Source organism: Amphibalanus amphitrite, unplaced genomic scaffold (genome assembly GCF_019059575.1).
Source record: "Amphibalanus amphitrite isolate SeventyFive unplaced genomic scaffold, NRLGWU_Aamphi_draft 000250F_arrow, whole genome shotgun sequence".
Taxonomy (NCBI): domain Eukaryota; kingdom Metazoa; phylum Arthropoda; class Thecostraca; order Balanomorpha; family Balanidae; genus Amphibalanus; species Amphibalanus amphitrite.
Genome location: NW_024881745.1, coordinates 591,220 through 605,698, shown reverse-complemented (window position 1 = coordinate 605,698; position 14,479 = coordinate 591,220). Strand labels below are relative to the sequence as shown.

The window sequence follows — 14,479 nt, the reverse complement described above, 5'->3', positions numbered from 1 at the left end:
CCGTTTTTACGGCTACTCAGGATACCCTCTGATACCCTGACTAAAAATCGAAATTAGTTCACTGTTATGTGTGATGGCATATTGTCACAATATTCCTCCAATTCGATCGCGATGATAGAGGAAATACGCGAGTGTAACGAAGGCTTACTTTTCCACATAATCGCTGGCTTGCAAGCATGTTTTCATAGCCCTGGGAAGAATCCTTACGGACATGGAAAAGACGGTATTTATATCGGACACATTCCTAATCATATGTTGCCCAACGTTCTTTTTTATTATTTCTCTGCTGCCGTATTTTTCTTTAAATTTTCGAACGCCATAAACACGTATCTCATATATCGTTCCCTATAATTTCCGGAAAAGGTAGTTCTGCCTCAGAGGGGATGATAATGGGCGGGTTCTTACCTGGGGGAGATCCGCCTGGAGCCCAACACCTCTGGTCACAGTTTAGACCCGGCCGCCAGTCGCTGCCGGACCGCCGCTGCCGAGCCATGCTGTCCCACTGCCCTCCGTGGAGTGTCCTGTCCCGCCGGACAGTTCCGGCGAGTGTCCTGTCCCGCCGGGTCCCGGGGAGTGTCCTGTCCCGCCGCTTTTCGGGAAGTGTCCTGTCCCGCCGGGCAGTTCCGGGGAGTGTCCTGCCCCGCCGGACAGTTCCGGAGAGTGTCCTGTCCCGTCGTGTCCCGGACCGTGTCCCATCCCACCGAGCCGCCGCTGTGGGCCGTGTCCTCTCCCACCGTGTCCCGTGCTGTGTCCCATCCCACTGCCCCGTCGCTCTGGGCTTTCTTCTGCCACTGATCACGCTGCTTCTGGTTGCTGAAAGCGCTGCTCACGGCAGCAGTCAGTCGTCGCTAACTATGCGACTCTCCTCGACCCGATCCGGCCACTGCCAGGTGGACCGGGCAATGGTCATCGCTCAGAAACGCCAGAGCTCCGACTGTAAGTCACAGTGACGGGTGGTATAGGGTTAGTGCAATGGAAGTGCGGTTTATTTGTCGATTTGTGCGAACGATATTTTGCTACAGTTAGAGTGGGCTTGTAGAGTTGGAGTGCGCAGTGGGCTCATAGATCGAAGCATTTTTCAATTGAAAGGCTTTTCCTTTCGAGAGCACTGGGCTGCTGTACGTTGTAGTAGTGTAACTTCTTGGTTTTTCGGGTTGTAAAAAGCGTGGGTTAGGCCAGGTACGTTTTTACTATATAAGCGTTATTTCTGATGCCAGGGGTGATAACAATAATGTGCTATCCCAAAATATAGCATGGCATTGAATTGGTAATGTCCTTCTGTTCCTATTGTAAAACGTAAGCACCATTACACCTGTGTACAACAGCTCCACATTACATCAGCTCCATTACACCTGTGTACAAATAGCCATGCATGCGCAGCTGCATCATGTACAGGGATTGGAAACTCGAAGCAAAAAGAAAAGTGCATGTCCATTGGACACCTTATAACGACGTTCTACTACGCTGCCCATCACCGTTTGCCTCCGTTTCCCTCGCCCTCGAGGTCTGTGGACTGACGGTGGTACCGGCGCCCTGCAGGCGGCTGTTTCCTGTCCTGTCTGGCCTGCAGTCGCTGCTGGGCGGCCGTCTACACGCCGGCCAATCACACCTGCCAGCTGCTGTACAAACGTGTCAACGTCTGTACCACCTACAGCGACGGCTCCAACTGCCTGGCCGAGGCCGGCGACGGTCCGCAGCTGGTGGCCAATCGACTCAGTGAGTCGGATAGCGGCGGTTGACCGGGGGGGGGGGGGGGGCACTGCTGTGTGTGGCTGACCTGGGCGCGCGTGGGCTGACCTGAAGGCACTGCATATGTGCGGCTGACCGGGAGGGGGGGGGGGGGGGCAATACTGCGTGCGGCTGACCGAGGGCATTGCTGTGTGCATCTTAGCGGGGAAATGTTCGTCTTTGGTTTTGGTAGTTCTCCCATGAGGTGGCGGTTTCTATAATACACCAGGACAATGGCTGGTAGGAGACGACTGACGGAAAAGTACTGACAGACGACTATGAAAAGGCGACATTGCTAAACGACTACTTTGCCAGTCAGGCAAAGCTCGACATTCCAAATTCGCACACCCTACCAATGGACAACATAAGACACACGCCGATTCCTACCCTCGGTACAATTGAGACAACTGAGAGAGAAGTCCTACGAATCTTAAATTCCCTTGACTCTAATAAATCCACGGGCCCGGACAAAATGCCAGTAAGAATATTAAAACTATCTGCACTCATCATAGCAGGCCCACTTTCGAAATTGTTTAACAAGTCTCTCGCTTCTGGAATTTATCCTTCAACGTTTAAACAGGCTAATGTAAAACCTATATATAAAAATAATGGATCACCATCTGATTATACCTGCTACCGACCCATCAGTCTTTTATCTTCACTCTCAAAAGTTTTTGAAAAAATTGTCCACAAACGCATTTATGATCATTTAACAGAACATTCCATATTGACTGACAAACAGAGTGGATACCGGAGAAAGCATAGCACAGAACAACAGTTACTTTATTTGACCCATAACATGCACAAATCACTCGACTCAGGACATGACTTCACAGTAATTTATCTGGACATATCAAAATATTTCGACAAGATCTGGCATCGAGGACTATTGGGGCATTCCAGGACGATTCAACAGGTGCATAACACCCGACCCCCTCAGATTTGCTTCTAAATTGCTGTACAGGGTTATTCTGTGCCCAGAAGCCGAATCTGAAATTGTCAGACCCGTAGAAGCAACAGTTTTTGAGTTATAGCATTGGGAAATTTTGGAAAGTTAAAAAACATCATTGTATTTTAGTAGCTATATCTAATCGAAAACGTTTTTTAAAATATAAAAATTATACATATTTGAACTCGCCACATCACAAGCTTTCAGATGGTATGCAATTTTTTTCAAAATTTTGAATTTTTAATTTTCAAAAAATTGTTCAAAAATTTCTTTCAAATTTTTCAAAGTGTGGCCAGTTGAATAAAATTTATTTTTTTAGCTTTTATTAATGCTTAGGGTATTGGGAAACTATATTGTGAAAATTGGAGATAGGTATTTTTTATAAATATTTTATTTCATTTTTTTACTTTCTCCATGTAAATATACCATTTTGCTTTGATATGGTGCCGACGGTGCTATCTCGGGAACGGATGATCGTAGCGCGCCGGACGAGGCGGCAATGGAAAGATCTCAACAAGATGGATCTAGACATTGTCCGAATGTTGTTCTTAAAGGTCACGGGTCAGGTCAAGGTCAGGTCACGAAAGGTCATGATGAATAAAAAGGGATTATGTGCATGCGACACATGTTTTATGGGTTATTTTCCAATTCAAAGTCAATGATGATGGGCATTTGACGATTCGGGACAAAATCAGGTCAGTTCAGGTCAGGTCACGGTCAGGTTAACCAATCCCTTGTTCAACGAAGGAAATACAACACACATTTTGGTGACCAGCTCGTTGAAATGTATTGGGCACACATATCACCAACAATACAGTGCACAGACAGCCACCATACAGACACACGGCAGGGGTGCTAGCAAGTCTACGCGGGCTCACCTTCGTCTTTTCGGTGCCCTACTGCGGTGCACTTTCACCAGCCGGCCTGGTCCCCTTGACAACTTTGAGACTCGCAGTGTCTCGTGGTTGACCGGAATAAAGCTGTGCAGACTCTGCGTGCCTTTCACTGCCACCGCTTTGCTGAAACGCTCCTTGAGGTGTTCTGCAGCTTTTTCGACTTCGACCCTCGACACGAATACAAAGTTCACTGTAGTCTCGAATTTGTCACTTAAAAACTCAAACATTTCGGTCGCGTTTGTGATTTGCTCCCTTGTGGGCCTGCGTAGACTCTCGAGAGCGGTCGCTCTCTTCACGGTGCCTCCCACGTCGTCACATGCGCCTTTCCCGTGCGAGGTGGCAAAAAATTGCCAGTCGCAGTCTAGCCCAAAGTCACTTTTGTGAGCGCAGATATTTGAAAAGTTGAAGCGGTTTTTGTACTGTGCTGCTGAGCCGTCTGAAAAGTATCTGATTTTAGTCAAAGACGGAATTTTTTCCTTCAGTCGTGGAATCAGAGCCTTTTGGAAAGCCCTGGCGATTGCCCTGGCGAGGCTGGTGCTGACACGTTCTTGAGCCTCGTCCTCCACGACGAGGAGTGTGTGACCATGGACCATATGTATAAACAGTGGGTTAGCACCGACCGATGTGAGCTTATTGATGTGCGAAAGGACTGGGATGATTTCATTCACGATCTATCTGTGTCAGTGGTGAAGCTCACCAACCATCACTATGTAGCAATCCGACAGAGTAGGGCATTTAAGGAGTGTAAAGAAAGTGTTGTGGAGGGAGAGGCCGTTGTCGTTGGGGACTTCAGTGAGAACTATACGTTCGTCATACAGGATGAGGTGCAGAGTCATCACTGGGACGCGCCACAGTGCACCGTTCACCCGTTCGTGGTGTACTGGAGGGAGAATGGAGAGGGACAGCACCAGAGCTTCTGCATTATCTCAGATAACCTAAAGCACAACACGACCACTGTCCATGCTTTCCAAAAGGCTCTGATTCCACGACTGAAGGGAAAAATTCCGTCTTTGACTAAAATCAGATACTTTTCAGACGGCTCAGCAGCACAGTACAAAAACCGCTTCAACTTTTCACATTTCTGCGCTCACAAAAGTGACTTTGGGCTAGACTGCGACTGGCAATTTTTTGCCACCTCGCACGGGAAAGGCGCATGTGACGGCGTGGGAGGCGGAGAGTCTACGCAGGCCCACAAGGAAGCAAATCACAAACGCGACCGAAATGTTTGAGTTTTTAAGTGACAAACTCGAGACTACAGTGAACTTTGTATTCGTGTCGAGGGTCGAAGTCGAAAAAGCTGCAGAACACCTCAAGGAGCGTTTCAGCAAAGCGGTGGCAGTGAAAGGCACGCAGAGTCTGCACTGCTTTATTCCGGTCAACCACGAGACACTGCGAGTCTCAAAGTTGTCAGGGGGACCAGGCCGGCTGGTGAAAGTGCACCGCAGTACTGGGCACCGAAAAGATGAAGGTGAGCCCGCGTAGACTTGCTAGCACCCCTGCCGTGTGTCTGTATGGTGGCTGTCTGTGCACTGTATTGTTGGTGATATGTGTGCCCAATACATTTCAACGAGCTGGTCACCAAAATGTGTGTTGTATTTCCTTCGTTGAACAAGGGATTGGTTGACCTGACCGTGACCTGACCTGAACTGACCTGATTTTGTCCCGAATCGTCAAATGCCCATCACCATTGACTTTGAATTGGATAATAACCCATAAAACATGTGTCGCATGCACATAATCCCTTTTTATTCATCATGATCTTTCGTGACCTGACCTTGACCTGACCCGTGACCTTTAAGAACAACATTCGGACAATGTCTAGATCCATCTTGTTAAGATCTTTCCATTGCCGCCTCGTCCGGCGCGCTACGATCATCCGTTCCCGAGATAGCACCGTCGGCACCATATCAAAGCAAAATGGTATATTTACATGGAGAAAGTAAAAAAATAAAATAAAATATTTATAAAAAATACCTATCTCCAATTTTCACAATATAGTTTCCCAATACCCTAAGCATTAATAAAAGCTAAAAAAATAAATTTTATTTAACTGGCCACACTTTGAAAAATTTGAAAGAAATTTTTGAACAATTTTTTGAAAATTCAAAATTCAAAATTTTGAAAAATTTTGCATACCATCTGAAAGCTTGTGATGTGGCGAGTTGAAATATGTATAATTTTTATAGTTTAAAAAAAGTTTTCGATTAGATATAGCTACTAAAATACAATGATGTTTTTTTAACTTTCCAAAATTTCCCAATGCTATAACTCAAAAACCGTTGCTCCTAAAGGTCTAAAAATCTCAGATTCGGCTTCTGGGCACAGAATAACCCTATACAGCAATTATGAAGAAAATCTGAGGGGGTCGGGTGTTAATTTGCACCCATGAGCTGTTGATTCGTCCTGGAATGCCCCTATTACACAAATGCAAACACGACTTTGGCATAACTGACTCACTTTTAAATTGGTTGACTTCCTACCTAAGTGACAGACGACAACGAGTACAAATAAATAACACCTTTTCGAACCAACAAATTGTTAATGCTGGCTGTCCTCAAGGTTCTGTACTCGGACCCCTCTTAGCCTTAATGTATCTTGACGGACTTCAACAAAACATTGACAATGACATTCTACTCTTTGCAGACGACACATCTCTTCACGCACCGCACTCAACGACAGACATTCACGATGTAGAACTTTCACTTCAACGCGACCTTAACAAAATATATGAATATGGTCGAGAATGGGCAATCACATTCAACACAACAAAAATAGTCCAGCAAACTTTTTCACGTAAAAATAATTTCATAACACCACGTCTCACATTTGGTGGGAATCCCATACCCATTCATGAAAATCACACCCACCTGGGATTGACATTCTCCAATGACCTACATTTTCACCATCACATCAACCAAATTTGCAAAAAGGTCAACAAAGCATTAAGCCCACTATATCCAATTGCACAATACGTACCCAGGCCCATTCTCGACCAAATTTATAAGACATATATCAGACCACACTTCGACTATTGCGACACAGTATACGACGGACATATCACGACACACGACGCCATGCGACTCGAGAGACTACAAAACAGAGCGGCAAGACTTGTGACAGCAACCTTATTTAGGACACCAACGGACAAGCTTTTACTCGACTTAGGTGGGATAGACTATCGACAAGAAGACGCATGCATAAAATAACACTTTATCACACATTTAACGGTCACGACGAGCATATACCACACTATATAAAAATGATAATGCCACACACACGCGCTGAAAATACCGGACGAATCTTAAGAAACGCCAGTGCACACACAACGACGCCTAGCCGCACCACTTCTTACTACAGTTCATTTTTTTTCCATCGACAGCTAAATACTGGAATGATCTCCCTGAGTCCACCCGATCCCTGACACGAACATCCTTCAAAAAGACGATTTCTGAGCGGCTGGGGGTGACCAAGCCTCCAAAATTTTACATAACTGGGTCTAAATTACGAAATACTCTGCACACAAGACTAAGAACCGGAATGAGACGCCTTAACCCGCGCGGGGCTGGGGGGGTAAATTTTACCCCCCCCTCGCGAATTTTTGCGATATCTCAAAAACGGCGGCGCGCAGCGCCGCCAAACTTCCAGTACCTTTTTTTACATCAATTTGACACGTTCCCTGAAAATTTGAGCGAAATCCGTCGCAAATTTTTTGAGAAATTGACGTTTTAGTGACGTCATGTTCGCCATTTTCGCCTCAAAAACGGCAAAATTTCAAACGCCGCTAACATCTTCATTTTTAAAGGAATCAAGACGTAACAAAAAAGGTTATACGTAATTTTACTTTGTCTATCAAATGGCTATCTCGGTTTTCTGAAAATTTTGGATTTTGGCCTAAATTTTTTCAAAAAACTGACTTTTTTGGGAAAATCATTATAAAATCCAAAATTTTGAGTCTATCGAAAAAACCGGAATATATGTCAGAGAAGTGGTCTATGTGCACCTACATACCAAATTTTAGAAGAATCGGTTCAAAAATGTGGGAGTTATTCAAAATTTTATGACGTCACGACACACAAATTTTTTGAAAAATGACTTTTTTGGAAGTTCTAGATCTCGTACGGAAACAAAAATAGCACCATTCGATACGCCGTGAAAAACTGCATCAGATAGACACCTTTTTAGGCCTTAACAACCAACTTCAAAATTTGACCTCACTTGACCTGACCTTGACCTGACCTCGACCTGAAATTCATCCAGAGGTGGTCCATATCACTTATTGAGTGTGCCTATTGAATTCTATGAGTAAAATGACCCATAAAACATGTGTCGCACATGCCCTTTTCTATATTTTGTTTTTTGGTGACCTGACCTGACCTGACCTGACCTGACCTTGACCTTGACCTCTGAATGATATTGTATGCAACGAATATTGTCTTGGTAGCCTAAGAACACGTTTTGGGCGATCAGTCTCAGTCCATGACTCCATTCTTCGGCAACTACGGTACAAGGCCGATACTGTAGAAACTTGCAATTTGTACCCTTGACCTGACCTTGACCTTGACCTCAAACTTAAAAGTAAGTACATGTTTTTAGTAGTTCGTGATGAGAGCTTTCGATTGGCGTTTGAATTTTCCAAATCGGACCATTAGTTCGGGAGATAACAGGGGGGGGTAAAATTTACCCCCCCCCCCCCAGCCCCGCGCGTTCGGCTGGAGACCCCAGCCCCGCGCGGGTTAACTCCCATCTCTTCCAAATTCAAAAAAGTGAAACGTCTGTGTGTGCTTGTGGCTTTCCAAGCGAGAACGTTCGGCATTACATTCTAGACTGTCCATTATTTGAACCACTAAGGCTTGATTTGTTTCAAACTATATACGATCAATTAGGTATTGAGTTCAATGTAATTTCTCCAAAACAAAAACTTGACATTCTGATTTACGGTGAGACTCTGGACGATGAGAGCGGCAGCGTAGTCGCACATCTCTTTCAAAAATTCATTTTAAAATCGAACCGATTTACAGCTCACTGAACAGTACGACATTGACCTAGGGGATCAGGCCGCGGTTGGTCGTGGCGCTCCGGGCTGACCGTGCTGTGGCTCGCGCACGCTGCTCTACTGCTCGGTGTCTGTCGTGGCGGCGACAGCCAACTCGTATGCTTTATGCTACGCCTGTCAATGTTTTTCTATAGCTCATGCTTAGAATCTCATCTGGCTGGAGTTTTTTTTTTTCGTTTGTTTGCATTTTCGTTCAGAGTGATGCTTAAACTCAAGCGCTCTGCGCTTTTGCATCCCTCTGCCTCATTCTTCCAGAATCTTTCTGTCTCTGCTAATAAACATTGTGTGTGTGTGTGTGTGTGTGTGGGTGTGTGTGTGTGTGTGTGTGTGTGTGTGTGTGTGTGTGTGTGTGTGTGTGTGTGTGTGTGTGTGTGTGTGTGTGTGTGTGTGTGTGAGACAAACTTGTTTTTTTATCCAAGGGGCATAAGCCGTAAGATTATATTTGTTTGCAGAAAGAGATATTCAATGGCTTTAGATAAAGTGCCTAACTATAAATGCTATCGAGTAGAAGACCAACGCTGTACTTCTGATCAAGCTTATAAAGGTGCATGTATGCTTTCCTAGGAACCTGCTTACGTTCACATTACAATCATTTGAAAGTATGATACGTTTGTTCTCCAGCATTTTGACAGCGACATGTACCGCTTTCAGACACATATGCAGCAAGATATGGTTTGCGCTTTTGGTACAGCCACTGAACAAACGCAGCCCTAAAGATCTGCCAGCCACATCGAACGATAACATTGCACGAGTGCTTTACAGTGAGCGAGGTCCGTAGTGAGAAGCCAAGCCAATTCAACCACAGATGCACTGCGTTTAATTGTGAATGAACAGGTGAAAAATGTCGCTACCTCGGGCCTCGGTCATCACTCAAGTGCCATTCCTTCAATTGTTCTTCTTCATGTGAGCTGGTTATAGCGTGATAAATGAGAGTTGCTTGATTTTCGCTATTTTCACGTAGGTAAATAAGAAATGTTTATTTCAATTCGTTATGAATATGTAATGCCCTGCACTTTCAGAAACATGTGTGAGGGGCATGCAGTCCAATATACACCCTCATTTTACCTTTGACTTTTTTGGGGGGAGGGTTAATCTCTTTTGTCTGACAACACCGTTGTAAGGCCATAGGAAAAAATCAAAAGTAAGTACGTGATGCAACCACCATCAGGTGACCATCGCGACTGAGACAACTTTGAGCATCGCCACCCAGACGCGACAACGGGACTATTGCAAAGACCGGTCATCGGTGCGGCTGAGATAGACCCAAGTCCCACCAGCGGCAACGACCATCACTTTGGGATAGCTGAAATCGTGCCCTATACCTACCCACCCCGACGGAGTGACCGACTCCGGACCGAATGATTGCATGAGTCAACGACAGGGACATGTGAAATGTGAATGTTCTGAGGATGGAGGAGACGTCACTCAGTTCTTAAAGCGAACTTTTTTAGCTGAGCTGGCGTTTGTATTTTGTTCTTTTACGCATTTTCCACATTATTTTGAAAACCATGTAATTGTAGAATGCCCCTTCCTGACAACCAAATAGCAGCGTTTCCACTGCGCGTCACCAATCTCCTCCGCTAAAATATTGGGGAGATAAAGGAAGACCAGTGGCCAATCATTTAATACCACATGCCCGTCAGTGCAAGTGCTAAGTTTTAAATGAGCTGTGCTTATCCATAGTAAGCCAAGGGACAGGTGCAGGCCCGAACTTCGGCTACCAAAGCTCGTGAGCTTAGCTCCTGCGTTAGCGCACCAATGTGACACTCGCAAATATTTCTCCGTTAGGGACACCCTGGCAGTGTGATGTTGCAGATTGTGGTTTTTAAATCGAAAATTGTGAAGTGGAAGTGTGTGGTTGTGCAATTGTAGCGAAATGAAAAATACGCCTGTACGACACTGTCTATGTGGAAATCTAATTGCAGTAAAACATTGCATTAATTAAACAACGCAACCCCGGGAGAGATAACCACACCCACCCCCTAAGGTTTTTCGTAAATAGCGGTAAAACCTCGGCTCGTAGCGCTGCTGAATTTGGCATGATTTTTTCCTCATCAATTTTACACATTGTGTGCAAGGTTGAACCTCCTATCTTTCGAGGTCAGGTTATCAGGTCACTTTGAATGACCCAACCTTAAATCACTTTTTTTGCAACTTTGTCACCGTGTCAGAGCTACAATAGATAACGGAGGACTTTGAAAGTCGTTAGGATGTAATGAGGGCATTGATAGCTACATTTTTATGTCTCGGAGTTTTGATATCGATGACCTAAGGTCAGGTCAATTTCTTGACCTCCCATTACAAGTCGATGGGGGAAAAATGAACCTCCTGTTTTTTTTTATCTCACTAAAACGCGTCGGAGTGGCCCAATATACCATTGATGACTTCATATACGATTAACCTTGACTACCTTGAGACCTTTTTGCTTTTGGGGAGCTGTAAGGTCATGTGACGTCATCAAGGGTCACCAAAGTTTTTTTTTGCTAATGACTCATTACAGGAACGAGATACAGCCGCGCATACATCGAGGTCAACGCATATGTGATTCGATGCAGATTGACAAGAGGATCACGATGGCGTCATTAGTTAGTTCCGTGCTTGGCTACTTCGGAAGTTATCCGAGAAAAACTCTCTTTATTTCTAGCGCCGCCATTTTGACTTTTTTGACCCGTGTGACGTCATCTTTGACCTGACCTGAAAATAACTTTTGTAAAAATAGTAAAACTTGTCCGTGCGTATCCCATGCCGTTTACGGCTTGTCGCTATCTTGGTTCGTTCTCGATATCTCAGGGGGGGGGGCAACCGCCTCCTCCCCGTCGGGTATAAGTTGGCGCGTACCCCCGTCGGTGCGCGGGTTAAAACGCTCGAAATAAGGTCATCATTTGTTGCACAATGCGCATTCAATATATTGGTGCGAAGAAGAGCAATCATCAGAAGAAAAGTAAACATCTGTAACAATTACACATACATTATTTCGATGTTGCAGTAGCGGCGGAACATCTTCAATTAAAGGGGGGGGGGGGGCACCACCGACTTTTGGTCCCATTCTTTCCATGCAACACCCATAGGGCTAATGTTAAAATGCCACAATCAAAGGGGGGCACTGTGCCCCGGTGCCCTCCCCGTCCCGCCGCCTATGCGATGTTGCATGCATAATTAGTGTGCATGTGTAATTGGAATGATTTACAGCGATGAGCGAAGGTTAGTTCAGAGCCAGGTCCTTATTGGCCGTGTTGGCGGCTGACCGTACTCGCTCATTCGAGGTCACCACCGGCACCTGCAATGTGTTAGAAAAAAAAGCGTATCACTGTTCGAATATCATGAAATGTACTGATCGATGTCACTTAGATAATAACTGAACTTCATAACAGAGCATTCTTCAAATTTATAGGTTTGACAACTTTTAGCGTAAGGTAGAAACGTCCAAGACGCCCAGGGTATTTAAGACGCCCTATGTCCTTATTAGTTTTTGACACAACTGTTTCTTTTATTTTATCAACTTTACAGGTGGTAAAGCAAAATACTGAATTTGTATAATTTGAATGAATTTGTACGTTGTCTTTGTATGTACAATGTACATCGTGTCATCTGTCACTGTAAATAGCCAGAAACGCTACCGGCCAGCGTACAATCGCAGCTATCGCTGTAACCTGATTACTGCGTAGTTGTGATGCGCAGCTTGTGATTGCCACTCAGTGCCTTCTGTGTGTTTTCTGTCGGAACAGTGTCAGCTGGCCAGTGTGAGAGCCGGGGACGTTCAGTCCGCTCCTCCTGACCCGGTCACGAGACAGTCACGTGACGGTCCGATGCTGGTGAAAGAAGGGAGAGAAAGAGGCACCTACTAAAAACGTAGGGTGTCAAGGGGTGATGTGAGGGCACCAATGATGAGCGTGGAAATGACATCAGCGCCAAATGACATTTAGACCGTGTGTCACACGTCGTCTAAAAATGATATTCACACATGGCTCCATTTGCCGCTTGCTTTTATTTGTCTTATCAATAGCAGAATATGACTTCAGTAGCTTCCTTTCACCACTTTCTTGCAGTGAACATCTGCCTCGCACTGTTCGCACGCACTTCTAAAATGATTCTTTTGATCATATCATAGTTGAAGAGAAAATATTCTAGTGCCAGAATTACGAGTGACAAGCATATCGTAAGAGGCATGATCATCAAGACAGGAAACATATCTCCTAAAGTAACCTCTTTGTAGCCGGTTGGCGCTTCACAAACTACATTCTTGTAGAAGACCCACCTTTTCCACAAAGCCTCGACCAGCCCAACGTTTCCCATTTTCAACAGCACCCTGTTCAAGTCACGCCTAAGAACCGGTCTTCTTTTGGAAATGGCTATGAACGCATCCGCCTGCCTCGCTGGAGCGTACGGAACTGTGACGAACGAACACGCACCGTCGCCCAGAGAGCTGATCATCGTGTCGATACTGACGTATACCATGACCTGCCCTTCTGTGCTCTTGTGCGTACTCTCCGGAGAGCTGAAGTCGAACGGACGATATCCTTCGCCAGATGCCACACGTCGATATAGGTCGCGCTCGTACCTATCGCTGCTGAATTTCCAGTAGGCAAGAGAAGCATGGCCGGGAGTCACTGACAGCTTCCACTCGGGCTCTTCCGAGAAGTGTTTGAGGCTGACGATGGGAGCGTTGACGCCGCCAGTTGTCAAGTAGGAGATAAGGTTGGCCGTGTAGCCGGCGGTGATGATGATTCCCAACATCCAGCAGCATATGGTGATGATTCTGCCTGACAGGGATGTCGGCGTTGTTGTCCATCCTTGACCCGCTGCGGTCATGAAACACAGGAAGAGACACGACGGCCAGTCTGACTCTCTTTTTCCCAGTCTCTTCTTGCCCTTGCTGCTCCCCTCTTTCTGGATGACCCATAAGATAAGGGAGAGCACCAGAAGTGAGGCAAGAATCGTCCACCACACGTGGGCATGCAGCGGTTTCAGAAGAGCTTTGAAAAGGTTCCCTGTCAGCGAAAGCGTCTCGCCCTCGCCAGCACGGACGTAGAACCGGTAGGTGACCGAGTTAACGGGAAACGTGTCAAGGAAGTCCACGACCGTGGCTCTGGACGGTGTTATGTCCAGCGTCGTCACGGCGACATCAGCGCGTCCGTAGGCCAGCTCTCCGATCATGCCGGACCAAGTGCCGTTACGCAGTGCACCAAAGTCCCCGCTGAGGAGAGGCACCATCCTGAAGCGAATGTTGAGCGCACTGGCCATGATGCTCCAGAGGTCGTATAGATACCCGGAGCAGCTGGAGGAGCCGTCCGCGTGTCGGTCCACCACCATGTATGGCGGGTCGTGGACGGTCGTCACGATGAGCTCCGCTGTGGCGTTCGGTCCCACCACCTGATCAGGGTCTTCGATTGCCCAGGGTTTTCCCACGGACAGCAGGCCGCCAAACTTCTCCATTTCTTTTCAGCTAGCCTGCAAAGACGCACAAAAATGATTCAGCTGTTGACGACTGACGACAATTTGTGTTGAATTCAATCCATTTTCGTAGAAGTCAGGGAAGTATCTTTGTTTATCAATGCTTTCCTCGCTAAACAATCAGAAGGCCTTCAATCGCCGCCTACCTTATGTAGCAGTTCTTGATCACCTGTTGATGTGGTCACAACGGTTCCCTGTTGTAGACTGACCTCAGGTATTTTCTGTGAAACCGTCTGCATGAGTATCGAGCTCGCGACTTGCAATGCCCACGCTAACATTTTGCTGTGTTGACCGAAAGGGACGACCAATTCATTTTGCTGGCATTTGGCAAACACGATGACATAATGCATCCCAGGCGGGCGATTATGTTCAGTACACATGGAAAAGCATCAAAGCGACCGG

General features: G+C 46.0%; 2 protein-coding genes across 2 annotated transcripts; one reads left to right on the top strand and one right to left on the bottom strand.

Annotated features, from left to right (window-relative positions):
• The first annotated feature begins 52 nt into the window (after positions 1-52).
• LOC122386400 lies at positions 53-9,690 on the top strand. Its single transcript, XM_043375570.1, has 4 exons — positions 53-223; positions 821-936; positions 1,540-1,716; positions 9,278-9,690. Exons 2-4 carry the CDS (start codon positions 855-857, stop codon positions 9,322-9,324), a joined length of 306 nt encoding a protein of 101 aa, XP_043231505.1. The 5' UTR covers positions 53-223; positions 821-854; the 3' UTR covers positions 9,325-9,690.
• A 2,590-nt stretch (positions 9,691-12,280) lies between these two features.
• LOC122386403 (ionotropic receptor 25a-like) lies at positions 12,281-14,059 on the bottom strand. Its single transcript, XM_043375573.1, has 2 exons — positions 13,036-14,059; positions 12,281-12,339 (listed from the first exon to the last, which is right to left on the bottom strand). The coding sequence occupies exons 1-2, from the start codon at positions 14,057-14,059 to the stop codon at positions 12,281-12,283; spliced, it is 1,083 nt and encodes a 360-aa protein (XP_043231508.1).
• Positions 14,060-14,479: the final 420 nt, after the last annotated feature.

Excerpts from the sequence above, each read along its gene's own strand:
- LOC122386400 (XM_043375570.1), top strand. The coding sequence starts at position 855 with ATGCGACTCTCCTCGACCCGATCCGGCCACTGCCAGGTGGACCGGGCA. Across the intron at positions 937-1,539 it reads GAAACGCCAGAGCTCCGACT|GCGGCTGTTTCCTGTCCTGT; the intron begins GTAAGTCACAGT and ends GGCGCCCTGCAG. Across the intron at positions 1,717-9,277 it reads GCTGGTGGCCAATCGACTCA|ACACATATGCAGCAAGATAT; the intron begins GTGAGTCGGATA and ends TACCGCTTTCAG.
- LOC122386403 (XM_043375573.1), bottom strand. The coding sequence starts at position 14,059 with ATGGAGAAGTTTGGCGGCCTGCTGTCCGTGGGAAAACCCTGGGCAATC. Across the intron at positions 12,340-13,035 it reads GATCAGCTCTCTGGGCGACG|AAAACACACAGAAGGCACTG; the intron begins GTGCGTGTTCGT and ends CTGTTCCGACAG.